The 18,638-nt window shown below is 37.3% G+C and overlaps 1 protein-coding gene across 2 annotated transcripts; it reads right to left on the bottom strand.

Moving 5' to 3' along the window:
* Positions 1 to 6,109: 6,109 nt before the first annotated feature.
* LOC103146837 (TBC1 domain family member 20) lies at positions 6,110 to 18,074 on the bottom strand. 2 transcript variants are annotated; one of them, XM_007564891.2, is made up of 10 exons: positions 17,544 to 18,070; positions 16,464 to 16,518; positions 16,024 to 16,154; positions 15,565 to 15,645; positions 14,555 to 14,741; positions 14,363 to 14,464; positions 13,452 to 13,593; positions 12,006 to 12,190; positions 9,904 to 10,013; positions 6,110 to 8,134 (listed from the first exon to the last, which is right to left on the bottom strand). In XM_007564891.2, exons 1-10 carry the CDS (start codon positions 17,611 to 17,613, stop codon positions 7,968 to 7,970), a joined length of 1,230 nt encoding a protein of 409 aa, XP_007564953.1. In that variant the 5' UTR covers positions 17,614 to 18,070; the 3' UTR covers positions 6,110 to 7,967. The 2 variants fall into 2 exon arrangements, with proteins under 2 accessions (XP_007564953.1, XP_007564954.1); XM_007564892.2 differs by lacking the exon at positions 9,904 to 10,013 and having other exon boundaries at positions 17,544 to 18,074.
* Positions 18,075 to 18,638: the final 564 nt, after the last annotated feature.

The raw sequence follows: 18,638 nt of genomic DNA, 5'->3' as shown, positions 1-18,638 counted from the left end.
CAAAAGCATACAGACACAACAGGTTTTTGTATTGTAAAAAAAAAAAAAAATAAGCCTATTGTAAATAACTTCCAATGTTTTTCCATCATCAATGTATTAATGCTGGCACATTATATCATGAAAAAGCAACCACAACAACCAGGTTTGGTGAGTATTCACCCCCTCAAATTAATGCTTTGGTTTCAGGAAGCAGCATTTTCTGTGGTTGGAGTCTCTGCACACAGCTTGCCTTGGGACAATTTGTCATTTGATTGTTTACGATCTGTTTATTGCTGTTTGCTATGTGGCAACTATTCGAGCATTTCGCTTTTATAGTGTATTTAGATGTTACTGCGTTCCTGTGGGCATTGGTTTATCATTAGTAATTAATATCCACCACGATAAAGTGTCTTTTAGTAATGAATCATTTGCTGCCTGCGGCCTGGATTAAAAACTTAGATAGCAGCACTTTGCCACTGATGTATGCCTAGGATGTATTTCTTACGTGGAATAGTAATGCCAAATTTGACTCCTGGATGAAATGCCTTTTAAATGAGTCTAAGTTTAAACCCCTGAGTGTTTCTACCTTTTAGAGCTTCCGGCCAGCTGTTTTATTGGCAACTATAAATTATAGTTTTCTATTTTGGGAATGCATTTCAGCATTTAAAGTTAACAGGCTCTCCTCATAGGTGACTGCAAGTTCTCTGCATCTAATCAAGGGTAAAAGCATTACGAAGAATCTTCTGAATACTTCCTAATTACTCTGGTGTCCACGGAAACAGAGGTGAGGTCAGCAGAGTTTGGGACCAATGGGAAGCGAGGAGCCAAGAGGACGAGAGGTCACGGGTGACGAGCTCTGGAGGTCAGTCTCGAGTGTCCGACCAGGCGAAAGGACGCGCACACGCCAAACGTACACACAGTTTAATGAGCGAGATGTATTAATAGAGCTGTATGGATCGGGCCTGGTTTGGCCTAATGAGGCCCGCGGGTTATCAGAGATGCACAGAAATATGACACTTTGTTCTGTGTTAAATGGTTGAAATGGCAGTAAATCACATTTATTGCACATTTGACTTTACTTTTCAAACTTATCGTATCAGTTTCATATTCCCAGTGTGCTACTTTGATGTTTCTATCACAGAATATAAACAAAACTTACTTGATATTTATGTTTAAAATTTTATTACGTTTATTAACTATGGCTACATTTTTCTGGTGAGTGTTCTCATTAACTCATAAGAGTTAATGAGTGTGGCAATGAGTGTAGCATATTGTAGCACAATATGCTACACTTATTGTGTAGCATATTGTATTAAGCTACACAATAAGTAGCATAAGTGGTGTGAATTGTATTTAAATCCAGTTGTATTATTAGATTTAGCTGTTGTTTTTTTAAAGACATGATTCATGACATGATATTTTCGGTTATTACAAGCGACCAGTTGTGACAAACAAATCAGGAAGTGCAAAACAAGTCCAGAGCGCTTGTTTTTTTATTACTTTGACAAACTGTAAGGTTAATTTACATTCATCTGCATCTACAAAAACTGACTTATGGGACAGTTGTGATCTAGGCGTTCAAGTTACTTTGTAAATTGCTAATATATTTTCAAAGAAGATCATACAGTGAATATCAAAATAAAGTCTAGCATTAATATCTTTCATTTATGTTATTCAGTTTTTCTTAACAGATCTTAAGCATTTAAGCTTTAGGTTCTTTAAATTTGATTATCATATATAAGAATAAGAGAATAAGATGAAAATGTAGAACCCCCCCCCCCCACTAAAACAAAATCTGTTTTGTTTATGAAACAAAAATAAACTTATTTTGTTGTGGCTCAGTAAAAATGACTGTATGGCACAGAAAGTCAAAACTGTCAGACATTTATTTTCCTGGAGAAGCTATTTCTGACCAGATTAACACACAGAAATATGCAACAGTTCCTGCGTAAAAACACCAGAACATGGATCAGGTCACATTACCAACTTCCTCTGTGTTTCTTCTTCAGCTGAATGTTTTCGACCTCTGAAACACAGACTCTCAAAAAGGCCTGAATCAAAAACATTCAACGGTGCGTCAATCTTTTGACTCATCCCAACATGGACATTCAGGAATCTCCATTTAGCATCGGTATTGTACAGTTCTGAGATTAAATTCAAATATCCACATCTGCGTTCCTCCCCACTCATCTCCACTTTAGCTCATTAGAAATCCTTGAAGAACTGAGCTTCTTTATACTAAACATTTTCACCAGATGTCTCATTCTCAGCTTGCCCTCCATTCCTAACCTCCTGCCTGTCTGTGCTTCACCCCGATTGTCTCCCTGGGGGGTCGGATGGACAGACGTACACCATCGTCCTTGCTCCACCTGCAAAAATATGTTTCTGACCTGATTTTGACTAAATCTTTTCATAAACAAAAATAAAATTTTTCAGGAGACAGTAGAAAAGAAGAAAATAGGCAAAAAAAATCTTATGCTCATAATTAAACAAAAAATCTGCATTATTACATTCATTAGGCAGAAAACTATTCAATATGGATTAATGAACTCCTTAAATCTAAACTGAAAACATTCCCATTATTATTATTATTATTATTATGTAGCCGAGTGGAAAAGCATTGTTTCACAACGACCACCGGAGGGAGCTGTGTGTAGAGGAGCCCTGAGAATGGGATGAAAACCATAGACATAATATAAGGTAATAATATAAGCTCTTATATTATGTCTATGATATATATAATATAAGCTCTTATATTATGTCTGAAAACCGTTAGACCGTTAGAAGTCGCTTTGTCCTGCTCGCTAGGGTGTGCCTAACGGTTTTCTAACGGTTTTCTACTGTCCTAGAACAGACGATTTCTGTGACGAACTGTGGGGCTTGGTATGTCTTAACATATTGTGAGTTTCTGTTAAATCATATCTGGTTCTAGTTAAACAATCATCTGTTATTTCACTGGATGTATGTTTATCTGACCTTATTACACAGTGCCAGGTAGGGTTAATGGCCCGTTACGATTTTGAGTTCTAATTTGAGTTTACTACGGGAGTATTTTGACATGTTACACTAGGTTGACCACATTGTAAGAAGTCTGTGTGATTTTATTTCTTTTATTTCTTTTTTTTATAGAAGCGTGCCTGCTTCAGTTGTTTATGCACTCAGTAAAAAAAACGGGATTCTTGCTATTCAAGTAGCTGTCACTGTAAGATCTTTACCGAAAATGTACCATTCTGTATAAGTCCAAATTCATTTAACAATACTCTTCTTGTATTAAAGTATTCGGGAAATAAAAAAATACCCATTTATAACTTTGTGTCTAGGTTCCTCAGTTTACCAGACTACAATTATTATTATTATTATTATTATTATTAACAAGCTCTGAAACTTTACTCCTTCTCCGTATCGGTAAAGGGAATAAAAAAGAAAGCTCACTAATTGCACTGAGTGGCTTCAGGTTCAGCTGGAGGTGACTTTTACTTTGTAGTGACTGAAGCTCCTTCACTACAAAGGCTTACACAAAAACAAGGATCAGATCAGTCATATCTGATCCAGAGTCAGTGTGATTAAGAGCTCTACAAGCTGCCAAAGGGCTCAAAAATTACTCCAGTTTTGATTTTGGTTCTGAAAAGCGGCTGCTGTGGTCATTAACTAAAGTGGTGGGGGTCATGGAAGGATCTAATTGGTTGCCTAGGGCTGTTATCCTGCTGGAAAGTGAACCTAAACCCAATCTCCAGGCTTTTTCATGCTGACAGATTCTCTCATCTCTGCAGCTCCTCCAGAGTTACCGTTGGCTTCCTGGATACTTCGTTTTCCACAACCTGTTAGTTCGTGTCTTGGTAGGTTTGCATTTGTGTCATACTTTATTTTCAGATGATAGGTCAAACAGTGCTCCTAAAAAAGGTGCATTTGAATGCACTCAAACAAAATTAAAAAACCTTTCTGAACAAATTTTCCTATAACTCGTTTTTAAAAAATGCCTGGTTTGGTGATGGTATGAAGATCAAAAGGAGGCATGGAGGCAACCACCGCAAAATAAAAACAGCGTTTAAGCGTAGTCCCTGGAACAGCCAATAAAACCTGACTGCATGACCTCAAGTGTTTGTGTGCCACTCACAAAAACCTTTAAAAGTTCAAATAAATAAGCAGGTGCAAGGCTAAGAGCCAAAAAACAATAAATAAAAGTTTAAAATCAACTCTAAAACAAACACGAAGGCCGAGGAAGGAATATAACACGGGGATAAAGTGTGGAGGGTAAAAGACGGGCGGTTGAATTTTGGACAAGGTGAAGGAGGCGACTTGGACTCGACTGGGAAACACTGACACAAACGACTGGGATAATTATGTTCTAATAAGCGTAGCTTGGGTTATTATACGTCTGCTCAATGTCAATATTTTGCATTTTTAACCACAAATGTGTGCGTTACCAAATCTGAATGTAAATTTATAAAAACAGTTCATGTTCTTCTGTCATATTCCTGAGGGAAAGATGATCTAAAAATTCCTGGTGAAGTAACAGAAAATAAACATTTTAGGTCATATGTCAAACACAACAGTTGTAAGTTGGCTGTTTTTATATTCTGGTTATCACAAAGGCCCACAGAGACGTGTTCGCACTGAGCCCGTCACTTTACTTCTCCATTCTTCCCTTCATGCTCAGCATAATGGAAGAAATTTAATGCATCCTGTTCAAAGATCCAATTAGACTAGATCTTTTTTTTTGTAACCAGCATAAGATCATAGACTTAAATACCCACAAATCATTTGACGCACCATTTTAGTGCAACAATTAAATTAAATGTTTCATGTGTCTTTAAATATATATTAGGCCTCCGAGAGGAAAAGAGCTGCAGGAATTTCACTAAAAGCTCGACTACGGCTCTTTATGGCTCCACTTTCAGTTTACATGTTATTAAAACTGTATTTGATTTTATGTTACTACAAAGCCTCTTTAATGCAGAGAATGCTTCATTTATTTAATGATCATCACAAAATATCAGCTTAAAAATAACACACACACACACTTTGAGGTAGTACGTATTGAGCCTTTACAGGGGCTTTGAGGACTGTGGCATTATGGGAGATAAAAAAAATGAATCTGAAAGAAATAGAAAAAAAAACAATTTAAATGTAAAAACTACAAATTAGCACCATCATAATTTCTGGTTATAAAAGCAGCGAGTGCTCAGAGGAAAACCTGAAAACAGGCGTTCATCGTCGTCCTTTTCCAACTGCTTTCCCTCAATCTGAACCTGACAGACAGCAAGGAAGGCAGGCGCTAATGTAGGTGTTGTTAGAGTTGATTTTGCTAAAGAAAGAAATAAACCAATAGGTGAGGAGACTGTTTTGCAGAATGCCAACAGCCAGAGGCAGGAATTAAATCCTCATTAGGCGCTGGCAGCGTCACAGCTCTGTTCTTCAAGCTGCGTGCTGGTTGATCGTCAACATGGTGCAACTGCATCATATGAAGGCATCAGCTGAGGTGGGTTAGATTATTACTTTAGAATATTGTAAGAATTACTTTTGCAAACAGAAGTGCACATTTTCAGTTTGCCTTATGAAGTGCTGCTCTCACACTTTAACCCTTTCATGCATGAATTATGATCCTTTGTCAGGATTTTTTTATTTTAGGTGATCAATTGTAATTTTCTCCAAATACAAAGTCCATATTTGAAAAAATACATCAGTAGTATTGTTCTTTAGGGGTTATCTGATGTCACAATATTTTTTTTTACCTGCAAAAGTCGTCTACAGTAGAAGAAGGGACCGGGTCGGTTGGCGTGCTTTTTTTGTCTGTCGGCCATATTGGATTTAACCAAAATAATTTCTTGCATTTGCAGCTGATGGCCAGTAGTAGTGTGCATTTAGAACATAAAAATCCACAAGAAGCACAAGAAAATGGCTTTTAGATTGCTGCCCACTGCAGTGACCACTATGCATGAAAGGGTTAAAATCCCAATAAATAAGCTCCGCTTCCCCTCAGAACCAAGTTTTAGCTTTCAGATTTAACGGTCCCAGCACAAAAATCTTCCTACACCTTCAAAGTCTCCTACAGTAAATAAAAGTGTTTATTCGGTTGCAACCATCTCGTTCCATGCAAGATGCCAAATTAAGACACACACAAGAAACTTACCCAATTTCACACAAAGCATATTTATTTTAAGTAACATTTTCAAACCCGAAAAATCGTGAGTACTAAAAGCCGTCACAAGTCAGTACCAGCGTTGATATCACAGAGACATCCCAAAAATAAAACTTATACGTGCAAAACTTTTCATTTAATTTAACATTACCAAATATACATCCACAAGAGGTAATTTATTGGAATATCTTCAATAATATATATTTTAAAAATTTGCAAATTGCTTACAGCCAGCAATGAGGCACTGAGTGCACTAAAAAGTTCAACTCAGAAAAGTTGCCTCAGAAGAAAAGAACAAACTGGCCTGTTAATTAATAAAGCTGACATTTTCTCTGTTCCCTCGGACACAAAGTTCAATTACCGTCAGATAAACAAGAGTCCTAACTAGCTTTTGGCTCAGCAGAGATGTTGCAAGAACAATTTATTGATTTACCAGCTATTTCCAGCGATAAAAGCCAGGATTCTGAGTCTCAAGGTTGAATTTCTGAGGGTGGAAACTGGCTGTTGGTGATGTTCTCTAATTCGGACGGTGATTTAATAAGCTGCCGAAATCAACAGGGCGGACCGCCCATTGAGCCAAGCGAACATGTGACACATTTATAGATGAGAGAGCAGGTGGAGAGGGGTGAGTGTTACATTTACAGCAGCAGCAGCAACTTAGCTACAAGTAAAAGCCGATGAATATTTCAGAAGGAAAGTTACAGAAAAAGCGGGCGCTGGAAAACACCACAAAGCCCCTGACAGCTGCTCGGAGCCGAGGTGGAAATTTCCCTTCCTGTGTTTGCTAATAACAAATAGAAAACAGTAATGACGCAATATAAAAGAATTGTTTTTGTTGTTGTTGCATAAAAAAAATAAATCTTTAAAATCTACAAAATAAAGCACGTTGGGGGAATTCATGCACTGTTGCCGGCCGTTCAGGCTGGAGTTAGGCTCAGACCTGCTAAATATTTTAAGAGCACAAAAAAACTAGTGGTGTCTTCCCCCTTACTCATTCAGCAGCAGTTGGTCTGTGGGAGGGAAAAAACCAGCACCAAAATATTGGAAATTTCCTAAAATATTAAAAAAACATATTACAATGCACGTGAAAAAAGCACGAGTGCTGGAAATCTGTGCCAACCACGTCTAATGATCATGTTTTTGAGGGAAGGAGGTGGGGGTGGGGGGGCAACAGCTTGTTTTTGTGTGTTGAGCTCCAGTGTAAATGTTACTCGCTGACACCTGCAGAAGAGCAATTATTACAAGGCTCACAGGCAAAAAAAGAAAAAAAATCCAGCAGTAACCCTCCTCCTTCACTCATAACTAGAGGCTTTCAGCAGAAAACACCGCTCTTTAATAATTTGTGTTTGTGTGTCATGGCGCTGGCTTTGGGCACTTTTGGCTTTTTGATATATAAAGCTGAGGAGCCAACGAGCGAAACGAGTCTTCACTGAAACAGATGTGACACGCCGAGTTCATCAATGAAATAATCAGCTTCAAAGCAACAGATAAAAGCGAGGCAGAAAGACGCAGCCTTTATCAGCAGGATGTCAGTGTCTTACATGCATTTTTCAAACCCTTTGATTAGTTTGCATGTTTTTATGCCCACTTTTGCCTATTTTTTTATTACTTAATGCCATTTCTTTCAGTCTATAAAGTTTTGCTTCATGTCTCATCTGACAAAATGAATGTAAACTGACCAAAATGTTTGAGATTCTTCACAGAAAAGTGAAAATGACCTTTTTTGGCACCAAAATACCTCCTTCTGTAGCAGATTTGACCTCCAAGTCGTCAACATCACATTTTTTGAGGTCTCATAAAAGCTTTTTGGTTTGATTAAAGGGTTCCTGTCCTGTTCCCATCAGCCTCATCAGAACAGCTGAAGTATCAAGTCGGGTCCCCAGTCCATGGCGGTCTGAGCCACGGCGAACACGGCGGCCCCCAGCGTAGCGGAGAGCCCCCAGACCGCCATCTTCATCATCCTGTTCCCCTCCCTCCGCAGCGGGCCTCGGGCTGCAGGCAGGGAAGCCTCCAGGCCTGGGTGTCAAAAGGTCACGAGCACAGACAAGGAGGACGTGGTCAGATGATGAAACATGCAGGGGTCACAATGTTCAAGGCCAAACCAAAGGAACAGTCCGGGCCACATTTATTGAGTTAAAGTCCCTGAAATTAATTCATTTTTTTATGACAGTGATAATGATAATCTCACACTGAAGCATTCATTTTATTTGAAAGTTTTTTTTCTGGGTTTTTTTGCTGTTATGCATCATGTGACTTTGTTTTGTGTTTTTTGTTTTTTTCATGTCTATCTGAACCACGATTCTGTTAAATATACAAATAAATCATACATCCAGTCAGGGGCCATACAAAAATCATGAAATGGCCAAGACAGCCACAAAAACTGTTATGAAATTCTTACTCCTAAACCACAGAGACTGTATGTTTATGTGTTCTGCAGGGTGAGATTATGCTACTGCACAAAAAAAAAAGTTTTGTTTTACTGAAATCAAAGACTCCTCTTTATGCAGAGTTGCAATAAATGTGGAAAATAATTGTTATTTTAATTATATGACTGGACTGACAACCATAAAAGAGGATTTTGAAGGTAAAAACAGCAGGAGCAGAGAGAACAGGAGAGAAATTTATCACAAAACAAAAACTAAAGTATTAATAAAAAATAAAAAAGCTTTGTGTCCTGTGCCCTAAAAGCAAATTAAGCACATGAATCTGCAGTTATAATGTTCTTAAATATCACTGAGTGGCTGATTGCTCAGAAGGGAAACTGGTTCTCTGTATGCATTAATTAAAAAAATATTATTAATTTCCTTTTGTGATTAAAAATATTTTTGTATTGAATTGTGTGTGTGTATATATATATATATATAGCTCAAAAAAATAAAGGGAACATTTCACTTTAATTGTGTGTGGCTCCAAATCCAGGCCTCCATTGGTTAATAAATTTGATTTCCATTGATGATTTTTGTGTGATTTTGTTGTCAGCACATTCAACTTTGTACAGAACAAAGTATTCAATGAGAATATTTCATTCATTCAGATCTAGGATGTTATTTGAGTGTTCCCTTTATTTTTTTGAGCAGTATGTGTATATATATATATATATATATATATATATATTAATCTGTTTGATTGAACCGAGTCTGACTTTATCAGGGAGGGTTTGAATAACGTTTCCTAAAGCTTAAGGTTAAAACGTACAAAAGTATTGTTCGCAATCGTGAGACCTACATGTTGGTTTTAGACGTTTTTCTGCCTTCTGATTATATTTTGATGAAACTGCAGGGAATTATATTCCTCAGGTTTGTAATTAAAGCATTCAGCCTGAAGCTGAAGCCACACAATATTTCCGAGTCCGTGTAAATCACTGACAACATGTCAGACGCCGCTGCTCAGATCTTCACAGAACACAAGGGAGTAATGCATCTCTTTGTTCTGTTCTGGCATATTTAAATCTGCCCTTGATTGGTCTGATGGGGGTGCTACAACATTTGTTTACATGTTATTGATCGTGCCAGAGGGGAAATGTTTACTGCTGCCTTGTTTTGAAGAATTATAACACTGAGGTGGGAAAACCCCCAAAGCTGGGAGCTCTGGAAGGATTTTCGTGGAGGATTTCACAGATAATATTCATTTTTCTCAACCTTCAAAGGCTGTGCAGCAACAATACATCTATACCCTGTCTCCACACACCAAAAAAAAAATAAATAAATTATATATATATATATATATATATATGTGAGTGCTCTCTATGTGAAGAATAGTAATAAGATTACAGTAACTATTTTTACCATGTCTGGAGGTGGTGGAGCCCTGGGCCCTGGTGAGGCGCTGGAGAACAGAGTCTGGCCTCTGGTGGAGGGTGGAGAGATGAAATGCCTGGAAGCTGCTTATGGACAAGCTGATGCAAGGAAACGAGAGGCAGAGAGAAAGAGAGATGAATGGGAAGGGAGTGTTAGCCATCAATAAGGAAGAAAACTAAAGTCTAGTGACATGAGAAGATGGACTGATGGATAAAGTGATAGATTAAGACAAGTGAGCCAAAGAGGATGAGAGAGAGAGGGAGAATTGCTAACTCAGTGCTTCTTAGCCGTGGAAAGCTAATGTATGTTTTGAGCATTTGTATCTTTCAGCGTGTCTGTCAAGGTCTCGTGTCACTTCCCGCCCTGAACAATGACTTCAGGCGACACTGAAGGATGCTGACACGCAGAAACGCGCTCAGAGCTGCGCAGAGCGAGGGAGCGAGTGGCCCCGCCCGCCTAAAAGGCTTCCCCTTAATAATAAAGAGAGAAAGGTGCTGTGTGGACCAACACCAGGAAATCTGTGGCACATCTGGGTGGTGGAGTCGGGATGTGAGTTAGGAGCGCCCCCTTTTGGTTACTGAAGGAGCTGCCTCGCACTTTCCAGAGTAAATATTGCTGCTATCCAAAATATGTTTTATTTTTACACATAAACCAAAAGGCAGTTCTTAGCAAAAATAAATGCATAAATGCAAATTTTAAACAGGAGAAACATTTTGGTTGAAACATTTTATAATTCATTCAGATCGACAGGCTTATGCTTTACCTGTTTTGGTCTAATGTAACAACAAGCATAAAGAAAATATAAAAAAGTGCATATATATTGAAGCATGCAATCCAAAGACAGCATTTTTCTTTCATTTATTAAAATGTAAAATCTCAGGATTTCCTCAGTTTGTGGCCTGTTTTTTTCTATTATATGTTGTTGAAATTATACAAGTTAATATTTATGATCAAACTCATATTTAGAGATAAAACAGCAATCCTCTTTAGCAAGCAGAGGGTTTGTTTATGACACTGAAAAGTGTCAATTGGAGCCATAGCTGTCTAAGATCAATATAACATAATTTCACTCATGTATTACCATTCCCATAATAAACTTCATATTGTCTTAATTTAGCCCAGAAAAATGCAAATGTAATTTTTTTAAGCCTATATGTTTTGTCAAGTGGTTAATGGACGGAGTTTAGAGAGCACAGTTCTAGTTAGAGTATTCAGAGAGCTTTACACTACAGCTACATTCACCCATAAAGACTCACACACACTTTTACATACTCATATGAAGACTGCAAGGCAATTTGGGGATGAGTGCTTTTCCCAGAATAATTACATTGTGTTATCTCATGTGACATTATGCAGACACTCTGTCTGCACAGAAGAAGATTCACTCAGCTTTGCATGAAGAATGCAGGAATGTGGTGAGACAGCAGGAGGCAAAACCCTGCCTTCTGATCAAAGTTACGCAGGTCAATTAAATATACAAAAGTAAACAAAATATTACACTCTTCTTCCAAATACTCACAGTATGAAGGCAATGGATTTAAACAGCAATAGAAAACAAAACTTGTTTCCCCAAAATGTGCTTAATTTTTCACATTTAGGCAGCAACATACGTTTAATGATGATTTAAAGGACATCTTAAATAACCCGGACAAAAAAATTGATGCATGCAGTTCCAAGTTTGGTGCAGTAGATTATGTGCAAAAGCCAAATTGGGATACTTTGATTAGAAGAGCAGGTTTTGTTTTATTTTGCTTACGAAGCAAACCTCACGCCTTGCAGGGACAGAGAACAATTAAAGTAAAGAAGTTCATCAGCGTAAAACTTGACTGGAACACAAACAATTGAAAGTGAGAAAAGGAACAAAAACACAAAACAGAACCTCCATACAGAGTGATTTCTAGGAGACTTTACTGCTGTGTGTTCCAGTTTAATTAAGCAGCTATTAAACTGTAGCAGCCATAAACATGGATCTGACTGTTGTTGTTTCTCCTAATAAACAGCTTAAACACCAGGGCTAAAGACACGTGCTCTGAGCAGAGTTACCACATTAACAGCTTTACTTTCAGCCGTCGTCGTCGTCGTTGCCTCACCTCTTGTCAGACTGCAGTGCAGCCCGCTTGGCCAGCATCGACGGAGGGAACTGCTGGAACAGGTCCTGCGCCTGGCCGATCAGGAGTTCATACGGGAGGTCCTGCGGGATGTGGGAGAGCAGGTGGTGCACCATGGCCATGTCACACTCGGTTTGCTTCACCTCCTTCTCTCTGTGCAACACAATCTGAAGAAGAGAAACGGGAAACAAAGACAAACATTTAGAAGAATCTAAATTTAATTAGTTTTATTGTAAATCAACAAGTTTTGGTCTTTTCTTTTTTGCATGGGCAGAGTTTATCCTCTTCAAAAATACTTGTGTTGCATTTTTTTTCCTTTCTTAAACTGTCCCCATTTTTTGCATGCTGTGAAAACAAAACATTTTATTTTAACGATTTAAATTCTGTGTTGGTGGGTCGATTTCTGCCTGCGAACATTTTTCTCAGGGTGCGTAACAACGATCAAATTTAAGTCATTTCACATGGGAGGAAATATGAAGCGCTTTTCACCAAGAAGCAAACTAGCTGTTAAAAAAGTAGCCTAGAGCAAAGAAGGAGTAAGTTTATACATCTTATTCTCTTAATTACTATGAATCAAGTATGATGAGTTGAAAATGAGGCCCTCCAGTCAGAAATACTAAAGAGAACAAAAGTGATGACAAACAGGAAAGCAGAGTTACAGGTTTAACTAAGAAGTGCCCTGGAGATATCTTTTCTGGAAAATAACACCTTCCTACGAGGATAATAGACAATATGCATGCAGATAGAAAGGAAATCTGCTGTCACGCTATTTTTTTTAGATTGCAATGTGTATTTGTGTACCACACATGGGTCTAAATATGGGAAACGAAGCTCAGTTTCACACAAATAAAGTATGTGTTTTGTTTCTGATGCATTCACATATTCTATTTACTACTGCATAAGGACAGTTATGTTTGTGTTACTGAACGCCTGACCTTCTAGGAATGAAAGTTTACCACCTTATACATTATCGTTACAAAATACGTCCAGTCTCTATGACCACTAGGATCATATTGGAGCAACTTTGCCCCATTTCAGATTTATTTCAATTCAAGCCTCATGTTGCGATCTGAACTTAGCTTTAGAGGACGAATAAATAAATTTCTACTTTATGGTCTCAGATACTTCAGAGTCCTTCCTTTATTTAGCTCAAAAAAAACAAACAAACAAACAAAGAGAAAAGTAGATACTGAAACATTCTCAACAGCAACTGTTACTACTCTGAAAAGTTTTAAAAAAGTATTTTAAGAAACAAACTAACCTTAGCGTAAATTATCCAATACACCAACATTCCTGCTTTTAACAGAGCCTCTATTGAGAAACATCGTAAAAATAGTCACTTACACTCGATTTTTCTTTCATTTAAACTAAAAGTACCAAACTGCCCTGCAGACAAGGTCGCATGCGAAAGCAGTCAAGCAGTCTTACGGTAGCAGCAAGGTAGATGGGCATCAGTGGATGGGAGGCCAGGAAGAAGTCGTAGAGCCTCAGTGTGTGTCTGAACTCTGACAGGACGTGACCGTACCACGTGATGAGCCAGGAGAGAGCAAAGATGGTTCCGACCTCCGCTCTGAAACAGACGCCACATCGAACAGATGAAGACAAGCTGCTCAACGGCACAGGGAAAGAAATTATATTCAGGTTTTTTTATAACCAGATTTCACATGTGCTCCAAGCGTTTCTTAAACTTAAGCAAAGATTACTTACTTACTTTAAAAAAATAAAGTGATCTTTATCACTTATCTCAGTTGTAACATGAAACCTGATTATTTTCTTTTTTTTTTTTTTTTTACATGCAATGACAAATTAGCTGGAATCTTTATATTTAAGGCATTTACTAGTTGGTACATTTTGACCAATTTAGAAAGTGAAGTTTTTCAAAAATTTTCTGAAACCTAAATAAAATGAAGTAGTATATGTGGAGGGTTTTGGTAAATGAAATTGAAAGAATGGGGATGGACAAAAGGCAAGAAGCATGAGCAAAGAACAGCTGGAGAAATGAGATAAAATGGAGAAGAAACAAACCAAAGAAAGTGGAAGAGAAACGCATGAGAAGGCAGGAAGAAAGAAGAGGTAGAATGCACTAAAATCAGTGATCCAAACGTTGAAGTAATCTTTTCTTTATCGTCTTGTCTTTTAGTCCAAAGTTCAAAATTAGTTTAATGATGCAAAGACCTCAGTGAGACAAACAGGCCAGTAAAACCGCAACATTTAACTGAAACTCCCCAAATTAGACCACAAACAATGCATCCTCAGTTATATTTAAAGACTGGCTCTATGGTTCCCTCTAGTGGCAAGTTATTCTAAAACAATCCCAGTTTTTAGGTGATTTACTTTACCTGACCATAAAGTCGTGTAGCTCTGCATCAACTTGTTCCAATATGGGCATAAGGTAGTTTAAAATGTGTTTGGTGCTGTCCATGGTCGGATCCATGAAATCCCTGCAGAAAGGAGACAAATTAAAGTTTAATTTAAAAAAATAAAAATAAAATAAAATCTTAATGTAGCAATGACTGTGAAAGCAGGCTAACCTGAGGTGAAAATTGGACAAAATGTCCAGCATGGCGATGGACATGCGCTCCCCAACCACCAGCAGCAGAGTCACAGCCACATCATGGTAGCCCTGGTAGTAGTGGAGCTGCGGGTTTCGCTTCAGCACCTCCAGGATGACGTCGATCAGCTGCTCTTGCAGAACGGCTCGCTCTGAGGCTGGCATACCTAAAACGCCGCACAGGAATGAAGCATTCACTACATGCAAACACCAGCAGTGAGAAGAAAAAAAAACAACCCTTTTTCTGTTTTTATTCAAGTTGAGAATATGCCTGGTGGCTAAACTGTAATCTCGACATCCAGAGATCATATTAATGCATATAATTCCTTCAATTATTCAAAGTAAAGCTAACTAAAAACCCAGAAAGGAACAAAGAAATAAAAAAATGAAATAAAAGCAACTCAAATGAGAAACACATGACAGATTTATTTAACACAATTGTTAAAATTGTCTGGAAAAGCGACACGCCAGAGAAGCAATCCTCCACAGTAATGTAACTGATGTGGTCCAACAAGTACTTTAAGTTCATTAAGCTGTTCCACAAGCTGCTGAAACAGGAGGTGGACATTTCTGAACAGTTCTGCACATACTGCTTCAGCGTTTCAAAAGAAGTTTGGAATTATCTTTTGTTATTATTGCCTTTAATGATCAATTTTGATTCAGGGAAAAAAAAGAGCTGATTCTACACCTCTATGCTGGTGATATTATCTTTTCCACACCATTTATTTTTCAGGTAAGATTTACACAAACCTTTAAAAATCAATAAGTTTTTACTCAAAATGTCTTTGAGACAGTCTCTGTCCTTTAAGTCTTCCAACACTTAAACTTTGCTAATTAATTATTTAACTTTATCAGACAACCCTCTGTGTTGGTCTAAGTACAAGGGTGAAGCCTGATAAACGTCACAGTGAATTACAGCTTGCTTCTGTTAGTAGAGGTAACACGCACGCGCACACACATGCACGCACACACACACACACGCACACACACCTTTAGGAAATCGCTTCATGGACCTTCTGACATCCAGGACAACTTGATTGTAGTCCTTGTGGTTCTCCCTCACTTCTCGACCTGAAGCAGAAAGAAAGATTATATTAACAAAGAACTTTTTTTTTTTTCTTACAAATAAAAATCTGAAAGTTGCAGGTTGCATTTGTATTCCATGCCACACTTAAGATTTTTAATGGTACATAACGCTTTCCTTACGCTTTATAAATATTAAGTACTTTATGTTGTTGCATCATATTAAATCCAAATAAAGTACATGTAAGTTAATAGTTTTAACAAAACAAAATGTGTAAAAGTTCAATGGGTTTAAGTATGTTTGCAGAGCGCTGCAATGTCATAGGGATTGTCTATGTTGATTTATGTGGTGATTGTCAAAAAATAAATAATTTTTCTTTTGTCATCAAGTGTCATTAAATGTGTGTTTTAGAAGGGAATACTAACCAGGTTTGTGTGGTAGGTTGTACACGTTTATGTTCAGTAATTTAGGCCAGACTTTTCTCCTTAGCTCATCAGTGAGTAGGCCTCTGTTACCGGCTGCAGCTCTCCTCAGCGCCTCAATGTCCACTGGATCCCTATCAGTTCAGAAGCAAAGAATTATGTAGCTCTCTTAAAAAAATGTAAGTTTGATTGTAATGAAACAGTGTGAAGCTTTTCTTAATTTTAGATAAAGAAATCTAAAATTCCTAAAATTCAAAGTATTGTACCACATGTGGCTAAATTATGTAGGATTTTTAAAGGGGGATACAATATTCTATTGCTTAAATAAGTTAAGGGACTAGCCATCCTATAATAGTTTTTAATATCACAGCCAAATTACATTATAGAGGATCAGATATTCATGCCTCCTGTACATAAACGATATAAAGCAGAATGATTTCAACCTTATCAAAGCCTGATGAATGACGGTCATCTTATGTTTCCTTCCACCATCCGATTCTGTAAGAAACGGGAAAAAGGTTTAGTGAGAAACCAGCAGAGATGTAATTAAAGAAGCATACATGAAAATAAATAAATAAATAAATAAATAAATAAATAAAACAGCAAACACAGGGTTACAAAATGAAAATTATAAAGCCATATTCGAGAAGTCATTGTGAACTTTAAGGTAGGAGTTGATTTAAACAAAAATAAAAACCAACTCTCTTTTGTCTAGGATTTGAATTTTGTGGATCCTCCTGACTAGTTTTATAACTTGGCATTTAATTAGTTTTAGATAATCATAAAATGCTAATTATGTTTATCCCATTTCACTTTTTTCCTCTTTTATAACAAATGGCAATGAACAAAAGTCCAACTCCTGTTTTGGTACTGTCTTTTACAGTCTTGACATTTTGTTATTTTTCAAAATATTCCTTAAAAAACTATTTATTCTCAAAAATATTAGCCCAACTTCACAGAGAAAACAGCACAAAAGTGCTTAAAGGGTTTGTTTATAAGATGCGGAAAAATAATTCCCAACAAAACTGTGATGATTTATGTCAGTGGCAGGTAAATTGCAGACAAAGAATCACAATGACTCAGTATATGATGAGATTATGTAAGAGCTTTTGTCTGGAGTTCTTGACAATGACACGAATGACAGGTTTGGTTCTGTGAATAAAATATCTGAAGATGGGAGCTGTAATTTTCCAGGGTTTTTCCAGACAACCCAGAATGCCACGCAAGCAGCATTTAGAGTTGCTTTGATTCCAATTAAATCTTGTTAAAAAACGACTGTGGATGATTTGTTGCCAGCTAGGAAGAGAAACTCGTCAACTCCAGATTAATATCCAGACCTGACTGGGTTTTGATGATATATTATGTAAAAATGAGATTTAATTCGAGTATGAGACTTGTCAACTTTTCGATTTAATCAGCACCCAAATAATGTTAAATGTTCTGGCAAGTTTTATTAGCAAAAAAGCATTTGTGCGCCGAGTTTCCAACCATACAACAGTGCTAGCTATTTGTGTTTCACTAACCTCTTGGAACAGATCCATTCTCATTGCCCCCAACTCCTCCGATTTCTTTCTTCCTCTTGTGTTTTCTCATCCCATTTAAGTATAAAATGCCGAAAGTCAACTAAAACAATCAACCATGAGGCAAAAAAGGCTAATAAGAACAGTGTCTAAACACAAAAATGGGACCGGTTGTGTTTATATGAACGAAACCGCTCTTGTCTACAACAGCTGTTACTGACTTACTCAACGTACTTCCTGTCTGCCACGCTCTGATTGGACAAAATTATCACGTGACAAGCATATTATTGGCTGACTGCCAAAACGGAAGGCAACCTCACTTGATTGTAGTATTTGTAGTTCTACTGATTGCTCACCCGTTTGAAATATTGAAGATGACATAAAAACTATCTAGGAACTATTTTACAGTGCTTTAAAGTACTTTGCTGTAAATGCAAATACATTTTATAGGCCTCAAAGGGAAGTCAGGTACTCACAATCTTTTATTTTCTGATAAAATCTTCTATTAGTGAGGGACACAAACTGAATGAATGAATTAGTTAATGAAGCAATAAATGTAATTGTTTCCTCTAATTTGAATATAAACTCATTCATTGATTCATTTTGAAAATATGTCTCAATGCAATTAAATCTTCTTCAAAACAATATAGCTGTGATATTATGAAAACAAATGAGTCTACAGGAACTCTCAAAGCATTAATGACAATGCCATAAAATCCTGCTAAGTGTGCTTGGTCTTCAAGGCACCAGGCAGCATTTCATGAGAAGCTATCATTAAGCTACACTGGCTTTGCTCATTTATAGTCATATGCTGTTGCAGTCTGGTTTACTGTGAAATTAATGGAAACCAATATCAACTTTTTACAAAGGCGCAGCTGAGTTTTATAGACATTATATCATCTTATAGAGGCAGAACTCAAGTGGAAATGTTCTGTAACCAGACGACTTCACAGTTTACCTTTAGATAAACAGTTTAGTAGGGTTCAGGGTTCAGACTAATGAGACAGATTGTTATTTGCATTGAGGCAATGCTTATTATCTGAGGGTATCATGATACATCAGGCCCAAGATTTGGATATGAACCCTCTGCCAGTTTGG

This window comes from Poecilia formosa, unplaced genomic scaffold (assembly GCF_000485575.1).
Source record: "Poecilia formosa unplaced genomic scaffold, Poecilia_formosa-5.1.2 Scaffold169, whole genome shotgun sequence".
NCBI lineage: Eukaryota > Metazoa > Chordata > Actinopteri > Cyprinodontiformes > Poeciliidae > Poecilia > Poecilia formosa.
This window is presented reverse-complemented; position numbering and strand designations above follow the sequence as displayed.

Coding starts and splice junctions, on each gene's coding strand:
- LOC103146837 (XM_007564891.2), bottom strand. CDS start 17,613: ATGAGAAAACACAAGAGGAAGAAAGAAATCGGAGGAGTTGGGGGCAAT. Junction 15,646..16,023: donor CAACCTACCACACAAACCTG/GTTAGTATTCCC, acceptor TTTCTGCTTCAG/GTCGAGAAGTGAGGGAGAAC. Junction 14,465..14,554: donor TTGTCCAATTTTCACCTCAG/GTTAGCCTGCTT, acceptor TCCTTTCTGCAG/GGATTTCATGGATCCGACCA.